This window comes from Watersipora subatra, chromosome 11 (genome assembly GCF_963576615.1).
Source record: "Watersipora subatra chromosome 11, tzWatSuba1.1, whole genome shotgun sequence".
In the NCBI taxonomy this organism is placed as follows: Eukaryota; Metazoa; Bryozoa; class Gymnolaemata; order Cheilostomatida; family Watersiporidae; genus Watersipora; species Watersipora subatra.
In genome coordinates, this window is record NC_088718.1 from 35,667,870 (window position 1) to 35,683,698 (window position 15,829).

Genomic DNA, 15,829 nt, shown 5'->3' on the forward strand with positions numbered 1-15,829 from the left:
GTTTATCGATTTAAGATTATTTTCACCTGACTCCACCTTGAACATCAAAAACAATCACAAATGATAAAAAATACCTATATTTTCCGATGATAAAATCTATTACAGTTTTGTCTAAGTTCATCTTTAATGCTTAAAATATTAAAGACAATCGCAAATGATAGAACAATACTGATAATTTCTGATAAAAGCTTGTAAGTTCATCTTTAATACTGAATAAAGACAGATTTTAACTTGAGTTAAACGGCTATAAAATCTCTGCAAACTGATATTGATTTGACTTTGATTTTATTTCACGGGAAATTGCCGATCAAATCAAATCAGAGCCTGCGGGTTTTACCATTCGATATTATAATGTGATAATTTATGTATTTTAGAATACAAGAATAACTTAATAAAGCTGTAGTACAGTCCAGCCTTCACTTACCTTCAGCTCAATGTACAAGATAAATCAAAATTTAAAATTTTTCAAATCTCTCACTCAACAGCCAAACTAATTTCCAAGAAGGCATTTAAAGTTTGGCACAAAATGACAGTTCGGTAATTGAATATAACAATTAACATGAATTGAACAATTGAACATGAAAGTTAAGAATTATAATAAAAAATAGTAAGAATATATAAACTAGGCGGGTATAAAATTGTCCTCATTTAAGTTAAAATTTGATTACACACTGGAAAAACTTTTTTAGCAAAGTTAATTAAAAAAATAATTTCATATTGAAAAAGTATCATCAAATCGCACACAAATCTAACAACCATTTTGAATATAATATCACTGCTTCCTTTAACAATTTTCTACCTAAGATCTGTTCTCTTAGCAGAGAAAGGTATTTTAAACACTGTATGTTAAATCATTTATTTTATTGGCCAAGTACTGGATAATTTCATGATTATTGAATGGCATAATTTAGAAAAAGTTTTTTGTGTGAAATAAAATTACAACCAATGAAGTATTTTAAAACAATTACGTTACACTGTCAGTGTATGTTAATCAACCATTTTGCCATCTTCATAAAGAAACAGCATCAACAAATGTTTATGTGTCATTACTGTATTTAGTTTTATTACCTCATTTAATGTTTTACATTATCTTCTATATATGTTTAATAATACTGCGTGGAACTATCAGCAGAAATTATCAAGGAGTAATTGCTGTGCCTTCAATTCCGGTAAATTCTAGAAAGGAATTAAATTTGCATGTGTGTGGTTTGGCTATCGAAAATTTAGAGCTCAACGCTTAAGTATGTAAAAGTTCACTGGCCGATACATAACTGTACAGAGACTTGGACAGTGAAATTGTTTAATGCATGCTAAAAATGAACTGTGTATAAATGTTACATTCCATAATCAATTTAGAATTCAAGGCACTTTTTCAGCCAATCCAACTCCTAGAGTTACGAGATACTCAGGAACGTACTATTAACTAGTAGCACTATTTTTCCTAGTTGATTTCAGAGTAGTAAGTGCATACTTCTTCACCAATGAACAACCAGAAAAGCTGGTGGAGTATATTCGATTAGAGATATTCTTCATATATTGTAAAAATGAACTGTAGATCTTAAGGCCTTTGGGAGGTTCTAAGAAGGTTCTTCGAAGTCTCACAGGGTTATAATCCATTCAACTATCCACCTAGTACTAATCTCTATTCTTCTGTACAAGCTGGTACAAGGATACACAGCACTTCTTTATTCACTCTAGATTACCTTTAAGACTCGAAGAATGTTACGCCTGAAATGTTGATATATCTAATGAAACACCGTCGGAGGCCGTCAAAGAAAACTTGCCAAGGATCACAAAATGGATGATTTATTGCAAAAATCTCCAGCCATATTAGGGAATCTCAGAGAACTAATGCTCTGGTGTACATGAGTGAGCTCGAAACTCTGTACATTTACACGCAACTTGTCAAGGTTTGGTAGAAGCAAACAGAGTGGTTAAAGAATGTTCTAGAAGAAAAGACAATTGATAATTGAAGAAAAACACATTTTTACAGATTACCTATGTAAACTAGTTAAAAAATAGAAATATACGGATAATATCCTTTTGTGGTAGCTATAACGATTGGTTGCATACATTATTTTGATGATGAATGATACAAAAGGCGTGATGAAGAGGGGAGATAATGACACATAACATTTAATTTATGAAAAGTGCTGAGTAATATATATCACATATAGCTAGCTGGCACACCAATTCTCGGATAGTCATGTAGAAAGAGTACAAAAGCTAAAATACCGACAAAAATAATATACCCAGTGACTAAAGCTTACAATTTGGTAATAGTAATGACAATTGTATTACCATTGATGGTATTCTGCAACCTACTTCCGTCGCCAACTTAAATTGAAACACAATTGAGCAAGATACAGCCTAAAGTTTTGTCTTTTCTAAACCCAACATACAATTTTGAGACTACTCACTTTAAACAATTTTTTTGTCAAACAGGAAATGGTCTATTTAATCTAAATAGCCTTGTGGTTCATAGCAGCAGGGAAACCATATGACTCTCTGTCATCAAAACCATAGATTATACATTGGAAGTTATGGCCTTGAGTGTTGGATATAAGTCTAGTTCCATGTTCAAGGGTAATTACGCTGCCAACCAGCTCTTCTGAGCCGTTATCCGCCATCGGCAGATCGCCCCAAGGCATGACGAAAGAACTCAAAGGCGCTCCATCCAGGGTGATAGACTGCTCTTCACCTTTTTTGGCGACAAGGAGGGCCAAGTTGGTCTGGTATGGTTGAAGAGCGAAGTCGATACCGCCGGAGAAATAAGGAGTCGAAATGAAGAAGTTGTTGGTAAACTGAGAGATTGGTGGAATTGTGATGGTGACTGGGTCATGCACAGACTCGTTCTACAAGAAATATTTACAAACATTACTCACAGAAACTATTAGCATGTAAAAAAGCTAGAAGTCGCTGAATATACACTAAGTTTCCATACAGCAACAGTGTAGCAACACCAAAGTGGGCCAGTACGCTACGCTGACAAGCAGATCATGTTTCCATAGAGCGCTATAGTAGAGCGATGTTTGTGCAATGCCTTATGACAAGGTTGTGCTTTTTAACTTCTGCATATGAAGCAACAGGAAAACAAGACTATGCCCCCTCACAAGTGCGACCCCATTGGTCGCTAAAGCCATTTCCATGGCACAAAAATAGCGCATAGCATGAGTGTTGTGCTTCCAAACAGTGGCGCTGAATCATGACAGATTCAGAATGACACGGCTGTTTTCATAATGACATTGAAGCGCCATATGAGGGTGTGTCACTACGTAGTTGCTGTATGGAACCTTAGTAATACATGTGCATAGAAATACTGCTGAAATATCAGAGATTATTCCATTTGGCTAGGAAAATGTTAATGCAGGTGTCACTGAAGTTTTGCCTCGGTGAACAATATGACATTAGCAACCGCAATGATGTTGCCATGAAAACTCGTAATGAGTTCCATGAATGAGGAGTGACCACTGCTGATGTGAATTCTGTCTCGTGCCAACATCAGAGAAGTGATTCATTTAAACAACAATAAATGACACAAGTAATAAGGTCATTCTACTTACGCTATACAAATATGTGTCCTTAGACTTGGTAAGCTGTGTGACCGAAAGAGGCTTATCAGATTTGATGAAGATTCTGGTGTTGCTGGGCACCTCAACATGCTTGTTGAGCTTTCCGTTCATAGGGAGGGAATAACTCTGCTTATCATTATTGAAATAGACATCAACATTGGTTGCTTCACCTTTTAGCGACATAATGTTGAGAATGTCACCAACAGCACGACCAGGCACGGAAATAAGTCCAAACTGTCTTCCCCATCTGTGAACAAACAATATAATGTATACTATAATGCATAATAAGGTATATAATATATCTTTGTTACATAAAATTAAATTATTACATATTATGTAATAATATTATTATGTAATAATAATTATGTAATTTAAGTATGTACTATATCATTACATAATATATTGTCGCATATTATGTAATAATATATTACACTTAATAATGCAATATCGTTGCATACCGAGTCTATGTAAGAGAGAATAAAAAAGGTTAAAAAAGTATCTATTTTTCCTGGACCGTCAGCATATAAAATACAAAGCCTATGTGACTGATTAAATCTTTTTCACCGATCTTATACCCCACATGTATCTAACACATTAAATGGCCTGAGAGAACTCCTATGAGAACCATGAGACTATTTGAGGGGTTTTGGAGTTGGCCACCTACCAGGCTGGCAACATGAGGCAAGACGAGTTGCTCTTCTGACATACCATAATGAGAATCACACCTCCGTTCTCTTACAACAAACAAAGTGGAGACTGAGAGCTTTCAATGCTTATTGGAATATATGTTGACTTCAAATGTTTGACTCCTATAAGATTTTATATTACTTCTATAGAATTATAGAAATCATATTATTTTATTGAACTTCTATAGGATTTTGCAGGCGTTGGAGTTAACCAATCACCACGCTGACAAAACGACAAGTGTATCTTGGTGCCCATATGCTCTCTCTGGAAACATTTAACGGGCTTGAACCACTGAGCTGACACTTTTTAAATCAACACACTAACCACTATATCACGGCCGTTCCTCACACAAACGTTTGTTAGTTTACTTCTAGTCATAACGTTAATATACATTGTATGTACTACGTACCTATCGGTAGGAACCATTTCCTCCACCAAATGGTCTCTTGACAAGCCTTCTCCAGCCTTGACAAAAGCTCTTACGTTGCCGGAGAACACATGGATCTTGTTGTTGGCAGTAATTATGGAGCCAGTTAGGTCCTTTGTACATTGTCTTCTTTTGCTAGGAGGCTGGTTTGGACATCTTGCTTGCACTTGGAATGTTTCAAATGCCTGCATTGTAAGTCTATAGATGCTGCCTCTCGTGTTATATGGAGCAGGGAGATCATTGTCATCAGCCAACTCAATCACAACATCCGTGTCATCAAATAAGGCAACGATAGCGAACTGTGTGGAGATGTGGGCTGGGGCATAGCTTACGGTCTGGAAGGATGATCCGGCTTGGAAATCTGGGGTAGCCAAAAAGCCATCAGCTGTCCATCTGTCCTTGTTAATTCCTTCAAAAAACAACATACATGTATTTACTATTAACTGGATGTTCTAGATCATAAAATATCCTATCTCTATGTTTGTAATATTTGAAACATATTAGCATATCGCCTTACAGTATCTTTTTTCAGGGTGTTTTGAATGATGTTGATATTATAATGTGGAGTTTCCTCAAGGTGGTTTTATTGTATGATTGTTGAAAAGGATAATTCAAGACGACTGCTTAGCTAGGCTGCTTGATCAGTACTGATGAGTCATAAAGGTAACACCAGCTAGACCACCCATAACATTGCTTCAAGGTCACACATACTTAGTACACATATAACAGTTGACCACATACCGTAAACCAACATGGTGTCATTGTTCAATTCAGTCATTCGAATTGCGAGGCGTTCCAAACCAGTCTTGTTGTGCATCATACATCTTTCTACCGGGAACCTCAACACTGAGTTCTCCATGATGGTTTTGTTGACATTGAAATAGCAGTGATGGTCAGGCTCTAGACCAGCTGATCTGATGTTTACTTGTCGGTTTCCGTCATTTGGCACAGACGGTGTCAGGTATAACTCCAAGGGGATCTAAAATGGCAAACAATGTTTATTTTGACAACTAATTCAATTCTCCAGACACAGTAAGTCGGTAAACTTTGTCTAAAGGCCTAAAGGGTATATCGCCATATGCCAATGTTAATAAAACAATACTTTGATGATCGTCTGTAATACTAATGTTCACAATGTCACACAGGCATCTGCGTTTACATCAGCGACTAGTTAGAATAATACATTAGCAAATACAGCATAACTTTCTGATTATGCAATGCGGCCATGAAAACGATGAAATACTAGTCTCGCAGCCACTATCATGTCAGAAAATATAAATCAAGCAATTTGTGATGACCAATCACCATCGTTTAAGTAGTGCACATTTTAAATGCTGTCATGAATGCTCAGCGAAATATGGAGAAAATTTGACTGCTGCAATGTTTTCCGATGCATTCGCATTGCCTCAACAATGCCACCAGTTCCCAGCGCACATAGTTGATGAATAATCGCCAAGAGGACAATGGCAACACACAGTGATATAGTCTGAATCAAGTCGGAATAAAGTCTTAAAAGACTGCCTGATAGAATCTCGAATGACACTTACTTCTCTGAAGGATTTCTCAGAATCATTCTCTTCAAAGACTACAGTGAAAGCATTTCCAGAGGATGGATTGCCGATCTTGCATACGGGTCTACCACCGGGAGATCCATCAACGCAGACTTGTTGGTCAGCGGTACATGGGTTATTGCAAACACACAAGTGCTGAACTGGAGTCAAACATCCCGAGGCTCCTGGCTGATTGGTGTAACACAAAGGACATTTACAAACAGGTTGGTTTGTAATTGGATCATTCCTGCATTCTTCATTTCCTTGACAATCGCAGACGCACTGAGTTCCGCCGTTGACATCCTGACAAGTTTCCCTGTTGATGCACTGGTTGTTACATTCACATGAATCGATCAGAACGTCGCAGTACTCGCCGGTGTAACAAGGTGGACACCCACATACAGGTGCTCCATTCACCATGTTGCAAACTTGGTCGAGGCCACAAGGGCTGTTACAGTCGCATGACACCACCTGTTGCTCACAATAAGCACCTAGAAGTAGAAAAGCACTCAATTAATCAATAGTTCAATTAATTGCTGGTATTGATCCTTAGCCACTAAAACTTGGAAGAGTTGTTTAATAAAGTTCAACTCTCACCTGCCCAACACGTATCACATCCGTCGCATTGAAGCTCATTTCCAACATTGGAGCAGATTCCCCCATTCTGACAAGGGTTTCTGCAGCCGCAAGTATTCTTGACTTGATCACAATTGGTACCCTCGCTGCAGGGATCCAGGCATGAACAGAAAAGCTCCCCACCAACTTTGGAGCACTCCTGAGCAGCTGAGCATGGGTTGGCGCAGGCGCACGAATTGACCTAAATAAATCGCAAATGATAAAACATTTTTCACGAAGCAATATAAATTATAGAAGAACAAAAGGACACATATAAGTTTTTTACTTACGGTGTCAGTACATCCTGGGCCAGTGCGACAAGGGTCTGAACAGCCACATTCTATAATTCCTGAACTGACATCATAGCAGCTTTCTCCTGTGAGACACGTGTTTGCACACGCGCAGTTGATAATGTCCCTTTCACAGTAAGCTCCCTCATGACAGCTGTCGCAAGTGCATACTGGTCCAGAATCAGTGTTGTCGCATTGGCCTCCATTTTGACACGGGTTGTTGCATTCACACGAATTCACAACTTCACTGCAGCCTGGTCCAGTTCGGCACGAATCACTACAACTGCAGCTGATTTGGCCTGGAGCCACATCGTAACAAGTCTCATCTACAGAACATGTGTTAGCGCAAGCACAGCTAACGATGCTTTGTTCACAATAAAGACCATCAAAGCAGGTGTCACAAGTACAGCCTTGTCCAGAAGCGGTATCATAGCACGCACCGTTTTGACAAGGATCGTTACAAGCGCATGTCTGAACGACTTGGTCGCAATTGCTGCCTGTTCTGCATGGATTTTCACAACCACAGTCGATTTGGCCTGGTGCGACATCGGAACATGCCTGGTTGGGACCACAAGTGTTTGCGCACTGGCAATTGATGACATTATTTTGGCAGTATTGACCTTCATGACAGGCGTCGCAGTCACATGTGGGCCCTTGGAGAGTGTCGAGGCATTGTCCTCCATTTTGACAAGGATCGTTACAAGCGCATGTCTGAACGACTTGGTCGCAATTGCTGCCTGTTCTGCATGGATTTTCACAGCCACAGCTGATTTGGCCTGGTGCGATGTCAGAACATGCCTGGTTGGGACCACAGGTGTTTGCGCACTGGCAATTGATGACATCGTTTTGGCAGTATTGACCATCATGACAGGGGTCGCAGCCACACGTGGGCCCTTGGAGAGTGTTGACGCATTGTCCTCCATTTTTACAAGGATCGCTGCAATTGCAAGTGTCCGTGAGTCTGACATCACAGTTGTTTCCTGTCCAGCATTCTTTGCAGATGCATTCATGTGACCTGACATCACTCAAGTCTTCGCACTGGGAGTTGTTAGGGCAGTCATTGTTACAGTAACAAGAATCGACCACTACAAGATGACCACAAATCTCAAATGAAAACTTAACACAAATTTGATTTTACCAATTTTATAGCATTTAAAATTCTGACCTTCAGATCTTATCAGACTCTTAATGATAGCATCAAGTAAAGAAAAAATTTATAAAAACTTAAATCAGCCAAAAAAAATAATAGTCTCTTACATGGCTAATACTTAGCAAGATCAGAGAAGGTTCCATGAACAAGGAAAGTTAAACGATTCTTGCACGCTCAGCTAAGATTACGATCACTCCTGCAGATGGAAAGATGCAGAGTATTTCATTTACTTACCAATTTTGCAGTCTTTGCCGGTACGGCATTGAGGACAGTCTTGGCACTGAGGTCCATTGGGGGTATCCACACATGTGCCCGAGCCAGTGATACATGGATCTTCGCTACATCCACAAATATCTTTAGCTACAATATCAAAAAACTAAATTTTGACCAGAGCTGAACAAAAGAAGAAAATTAAGAAATTTATCAAGCAAGTTTCGAAACCACCAAGAATATCGGCTATGCGCTAGATCTATTTTATATGCTTATGGTGATGCAACTTACTAGATTCACAGTTGGCACCCTCTTTGCAAGGTGGGCATACGATGCCTGGTCCTACGCATGACACAGACTCGTTGCAGCAAGCTCCTCCCCAGCAGTCGAGACATTCACAGTGATAACCTACTTCCTCAATGATGCATGTGCCACCATTAAGGCATGGATGCCAATCACACACTAAAATCAAAAATAAGTTATTTTACATCATGGGTTTTCTGTGAGTTGAACATGTTCTGACAGAACAAATTTAGAGGTTTGGGAACCTCAGTGTGTAATTATGAGGTTGAAGTGTGTTGTACAAGTACCAAGCGAAACCATGTAAATGTTAAACATGACCCTAACTCTGAATCGATTAGCATAGAGTTTTCTTGACGAGGTCACTATTGATGAGATCACCCAACACTATGAAGCCCTCCAATGCAACTTCTAAATGAATGCATTTTTCGAAAACCAATATTTCTTTACGCAATCTGATTAACGTAAGCGAACGCGTTACTAATACTGATCTCTGATTGGCTGCCATATTTGATTTGTAAAGCATATTAAAGTCTCACCACTGTTTTGGTTTTGATGTAAAAAAGGTAAGAATTTAAACTAGAATGGATCCTTGTTACATCGCAAGCTCTACACAAATGGAACACCTGCTGAGCCTTGACATAAAACCAAGAAGCCTTGATGAAGTCGGGTTCCCATATCGGCTGCAAGAGCCCGGCAGTAAGCTCTTGCAGTAAAACACTTGCGACGAGAGGCTTGGCAACTTATGTTCACATAAAACTGCATAACTGATTATCGCACAAAAATGGCTGCTCACCATGCCATTTCAAAAGTTCTGACCTTGACCTGTACGGTTCATTTTGAGAATGCGTTTCCTGCGGCTCCTTGTAAAAGTTGAATAGCGCTGAACTCTTGCATTGCCAACCGGTAACTACCATCAGTACTGGGCGCATAGGTTCCCATTTCATCGCCGATAGCCCTGCGATCCTGCCTTCGGTACTTACGATGTCTATGGAAACCAGGCTTTATGGGCTCATATGGCTTTTAATTTAACATTTATTTACGCCGAAGTAGTCAGACACGCCATGAACTGAAGAGATAGAAAACCATTGTTAAGGTCGTCAGTAATCCTGTGGTTGAACAAGCAATTAAATAGACGGATCATCCTGTCTAATCGCCAACTGTCAGAAAACAGATTAGTTAGTACTTTGTGATGCCGAAGATTGATAACGATGTGCGATATCTCCTTACGAAATGTAAGTACAATGCATAAAAGGTGTAAGTACAATGCTTAAAAGATGTAAGTACAATTTTTAAAAGATGTAAGTACAACATTTTAGAAATTTGCATCAAATCATTTATGAAAGTGAACTTTGTTGTACTCACCACTAGTTTCGCATCTGTGGCCAGTCCAGCCGTTGGGACAGAAACAGTGGAAGCCATCCCATTGGTTCTGGCAGCTAGCTCCATTCTCACAAGGATTTGGCACGCAATGGTCACGAGCTATTAAAAATATTTCATTTTGTCAATCAATTATTAATTTAATATAGAAGCAAAAGAATTTTTCGACTCCATGCAAAAAGCAACATCAATAGAAAAGTGCTAGACATTTGACAAGCTGACAGCAATCGAAATTGCAGAGAATCACCAAAATACAGCTGCATACTTACGAGGCAGTACAAAGCCGTCTCCTCCGACTCCCAAAGTGACTGGGCAATCACATCTATGTGTGTGTTCTGTGTCAATGCATGTGCATTCAGGCTCGCATGGATTTAGTGTGTTGGCACATGCTGCAATACGAGGAGTGGTCAATAATCACAGGCTAAGTGATAAGTAATTTGCAACTATTTCTTAACATCACTACTAATTTAACCTTAAATACGGCAAGACAAGGAATGCAATTGCTTATTAGCAATACTTTCTTAGCAAAGCTAATCAAAAATGTAATTGAGTAAATTGGATACAATCTTTAAAGGTTTCAAGATCTTTTATGATTTGTCTCCTCATTTTTTATGTGACAATTACAGGTTTTCAACTCATTTTAACTAACGTGATATGAACAAATTACATATAACCTCTAACAATTATTTTAAAAATATTAATGCGAGTTCCTTTAGCGATGTTCCACCTAATATTCGTTCTCTTTCTTAACAGAAAAAGGTATTTGAAACTCTAAATGTCAAATCATTCATTTGATTGACCAGCTGTTGCCATTTTTTATGATTCTTGAATGGCGATTATTTAAAAATTTTTTGTTTGAAATGAAACTATTAACAATAAAGTAACCATAAAAAATAATAAGATTTATGGCACTTATCCACTGTTAATCTTCCAACACAATTTCATTACAACACGTCGTGTTGGTACTCACAGTCATCTGGTCGTATATCATTGACATCGCATCGAAGGCACACCGGCTCGCCGCCATGTTTAACGATGTTTATAATGTTGCACATGGCAAGCTCGCCTCCTTCCCACCAGCTAGGTACTCTCACACCCTTGGGGCATGGTCGTTTGATTGGTGCTTGTCCAGCTCTCTCGCAGAACCACACGAAACAAAGATTGCTTGCATCGGGAAGCATGTATCCCGCACTCGGACAAGAAAGACCTGAAACAATCATATTATTATTAATATTTGCAAAAAGTGAAATAAATTAAGAGCATGAAAACAGATTTTAACTTAAATTTTAAATTGCTTAAAATTTAAGCTATTTTAATTTCATAATTGACATTTTAAAGCTATGAATAAATTGAGTTAGTCTTATACAAAAAAAAACTTCGTAAAAATATTGTAGCATATTTAAAAAAAATCTTTTCTACAAAGGTTAGATGTATGACACTGGCATGACAGCTGCCACAAAAGTGGCGTGATGCCTCCTAGTGTTAAGAAGGAGAATAATATAATGTAGATTTATAACATATAGTGATCCCAGAAATTATGAGACCATCTCATGTTTTAAAAGACACTTGCTGGTAGCAATGATTTACTGCCTTCATTTTGCTAGAAACCATCACAAACCATATTCCATTATAGATGCAGAATTTTCGAATGATGAATATGAAGTGAGTTTTTAATAAGCAGTAATTGGCATTTCATTTTTTACCGTATATACTAAATTTATTCATTTCTAGTGCATATACTCTAAAATGAAGTTATTTAAATTTCACAAAATGAATGTCATTTCGAATAATTATTAAACATTTCTTTTGTCATTTTTCATTTTTTCATTTTGGCATCTATGAAATTTAGGCTTACCAACTAAACCATCAGAATCCCTCTGCCCATTTATGCCGGTGCAGAGTGCTGCCACAACTACTGCTGTCGCTAAGAGAACCTTCATTATGTGTGTCGATTCGATTCTCTAACAGTGGGTCCTCCTGGTTTCACCCAAAACTAAAATCATGAAAAAGCACTTAGAAGCAAATGGAACTTATTATAAAATAGGAACCGTGTTAAAACCTATTATCATTAATGTAGGAAATACTTTAAAACAACGCGACACATATTATAGTAGCAGTAATCAAAAGATTATATTTTATGAAGTAAATGTAAAGGCAATGTTGATCATGGATTAAAAATGATGACAATATCCCAACACTTACTGAACGGAAAAAAAACAATTGAAGTTAATTAACAAAACTAGGGTTTTTGCTGAAGCAATAAATGTTTCACTCTATTCGGTTCAATGGAAAAAGTACATTAATAAAAAATGATCAGTACCACACAATACAATAGAAATCGGAAACTTTTCCTTGTAGTGAAACTATGCAAGTATAACTATAGTGGCGCAGTTGGTTTCCTGTTACAGCCACATGAAACGACTTACCCTTATAATTTAATGCTTATTGTATATCCAACTGTAGCAAATAATCCCAAATCAGCTAGATTCCACTTTTATCTGTTGTACTCTATTGTTCTGTAAGCTGGGTCCAGCCCTGCTTGACGTTAGCTCTATCTCTAATGAAGTTAATGAAACCGACAGCGATATATATACCTACTCAAATTCCATATAACATGCATCCTAATTTCACCATGGCAATGGGTACTGCAGCTATGGTTACCATGGTAACAGTGCATTCGTCTTCCAGTCACAAGCGGTACAGCTTGTTCCACATGCCTGCGTGCGAGTTGAGGAGTCATGCTTCCAAATAAATCCATCGATCAGGATCGGTCAGCCTTACCATTTCCGAATGCGGTAAATGTATCTGAATATATGACGCCTGGCGGTGAGGTAAACACGAGTGAAGGTCTACCCTGGTTGTTTATGGCCATCTGGAGAGCGTGCTTCAGCCGAGGAGAGATATAATGAATCATTGGAATGTTACGATAGTTAGTACTGTGTCATAAGAGTACTCCAGCGCAGGGGTCGCGTCAAATCCGGTGGGAAAAACTTATGGACTGTGGCTGTTGCAAAACTTCTTGAAATGAAACTCTGTTGACTCGTTGAAAGGTTTGAACTAGTTGATGGTAGGAAGAAATCAGAAAGCGGATTTGCTGATTTAACTAGTTTAGTAAAGAAGATAAAAAACTTTCCACTCAAAACTGAAAGGTGGTGGTTTAATTCGCTCCTTCATTTAAAAACACCCATCAAAGGGCCCGAGGTACAGCAGCAGATGCCTATATAAAGCCTGCTACAGGTTAAGCTAAAACTGTGTATATTATGAGTTTATATTTTGGTTGAAGAAACCAAGTTTTGAAATTTAGTTGAATTTTAACTTGAATTTCAGAGCTATGAATGAGTTGAGTTAATGTTATACAAAAGTGAATTTTATAAAAATACTTTAGCATTTTTATAAAAAAGACTTTTTTCTTCAAAGGTTAGATGTATGACACTAGTACAAAAGCTGCCGCAAAAATGACAGGACACATCCTGGTGTTAAAAGAATCTGTCACCCCAAATTGATCAAAAAATACTCATCTCAAAGAATCAATGAGATACAACTATATCAAACTTGTAGGAAGGAGTTATTAGGAGTGCAGTTATTGTTTTGTCAAAGTTGTGAGATTATATTATTAGGAAAGGATGAAGAAGAATTTATTGAATAGAAGGAACTAGAGCTAGCTGAAGATATATGATTAGACCAAAATGAGAATCATGTTACACGGAGAGACAAGCTATGATGAAGATTTTACTAGTACATATAACAGTGAAAATTAGTGATGCTTTGTTAGAGATTATTATGCTTGCTTCTTTAAGGCCAACTTGCCAAATTCTCTGTGTTTCAATTCAAAACTTGCAACTCTTACCATGGTTAGGAAATCGATGAACACTTCTCAAAGGTAAACTTGCACATAATTTTAGAAGATTTCATAGGAAAGTATCAGTATTTTTCTATCATTTGCAATTGTTTTTGTTGTTTTAGATGATCTGACTGTCAAGATGTTTCAAGATTAAAATCGGCAAAACTTGATCAAGGTTAAAATGCTTATATCAAACAAAAGTGTGATTATGCCATCTATAGTTCAAAGGTACCAACAAAATAGGAATGCCTAACACTACAACTTGAACACGATAGCCGATATCAATTATAGCAACGATAGCAACTAGTGATGTCATTTCGCATGTATTTTCTTCTGACCGTTTTAACTGAGAGCAAGTTTTGTCGATTTTAATCTTGAAACATCCTGACAGCTAGATCACCACAAACATAAAAAACAATTGTAAACAATAGAATGATAGAATCTCAAATAATAAAAAAATAATTGATACTTTTAGACAAAATTTACTAAAATTGTGTGTAAGTTCATTTTCAACCGGATAGAATCTGTTTTAAAAAGAATGCAAGTTTATTTCCTTGCTCGCCGAGTTACAGGGTTTATGAGTGTTCACACTGCTGATAAAGCCATAGCAACTAAACTAATGCATGATATCTCTCAAGTATGAAGGTTTATGACGCCTTAAACCACGATCTAAATTTTTTCTTCAACTTTATACACAGGAGACAGGACTAATGATAAATCTTTGGATTACATTACCCAAGGGCTTAACTGACTTAAAAGGGTCTTTAGAAGACAAAGAACAGAACTTTCCTGAACAAGTTGAGTTATTATACCTCGAACACATACCAGTTCCTTTTAGACTTTAGTTGTCAAAAAGTCTTTTGAAATTCAAGATTAAACAAGTGAGATACTTTGATCAGAGTTCTTTATGCGTGTAAGTAGAGTTAAACCTTCGGAAATAGAACTATTCTGTACCCGAATGCATAAAGTTATTTAGGATAAATGAGTCAATGACACATTCCAATGCACACAAAGCTTCTGTTACGGCAAACACATGAAGCTACAGATAACCTGAATACCTATAAGCCAGTGGATTTTAACCTTTTTGGACGTTGACTCATTCTTCTAGATTTCACAATAGTTAGCTTTTATACCCTCTGACTCAACATGCAGGAGTGGTATGGCTTATTTTTTAAAGTTCTGTGATTTTACACTCTAACCCAGTAGTTCTTAACCTTGTTGAATGTACTGAACATACCAGTTTCATATGTGCTTTAACCAAACCTTTTCTTTATTGAAAAAAAAAAGATTTCACATTCAAGACAACGGTATATGCTTCACTGATGCACAAAATGAACTGCATTAACATCAGTGTGTTCAAAGAACTAAACCAATGCAGTCCATGAACTAGGAACAAATTACATATCTTTTCATAAAGACACGATTTTGCAATTTAATGTGACTTCTGCTGTTGCCTTTGAGAGATCACTTATATGTCTTGTGAGCAATCCCTTGAAGATCGCGACTCTCTGCTGATCTTACTGCAAGCAGAGGCTGTGGTGTTTTTAATTACATTTTTACACGAACAATGGCTCTGTGATGTTGACAGGACAAGCCTGAGTCCAGTGGCAAAGGGACCTCGATGAATGGAGACATGCCCAATTGCAGGGAGCAGTTTTTGGCCGTTTTGAGGCCATTCTTGAGAAATGAACCCCAACCTGTTGTTTGCAGGCGTTTTTGATCCGGAACATAAGAAAAGCTGGATTAAAAAGAATAAGATTCACAACTGACATTTAAAATAGCAAATATAAACAAAACATACTATTAA

At 37.5% G+C, this 15,829-nt stretch overlaps 1 protein-coding gene across 1 annotated transcript; it reads right to left on the reverse strand.

The window, feature by feature from the left end:
* Positions 1 to 1,790: 1,790 nt before the first annotated feature.
* LOC137408314 (fibropellin-1-like) lies at positions 1,791 to 12,734 on the reverse strand. The gene is made up of 14 exons (XM_068094798.1): positions 12,608 to 12,734; positions 12,037 to 12,174; positions 11,152 to 11,388; positions 10,451 to 10,570; positions 10,167 to 10,283; positions 8,793 to 8,963; positions 8,526 to 8,651; positions 7,142 to 8,226; positions 6,834 to 7,053; positions 6,234 to 6,727; positions 5,428 to 5,665; positions 4,669 to 5,095; positions 3,564 to 3,819; positions 1,791 to 2,855 (listed from the first exon to the last, which is right to left on the reverse strand). Exons 2-14 carry the CDS (start codon positions 12,119 to 12,121, stop codon positions 2,463 to 2,465), a joined length of 3,969 nt encoding a protein of 1,322 aa, XP_067950899.1. The 5' UTR covers positions 12,122 to 12,174; positions 12,608 to 12,734; the 3' UTR covers positions 1,791 to 2,462.
* Positions 12,735 to 15,829: the final 3,095 nt, after the last annotated feature.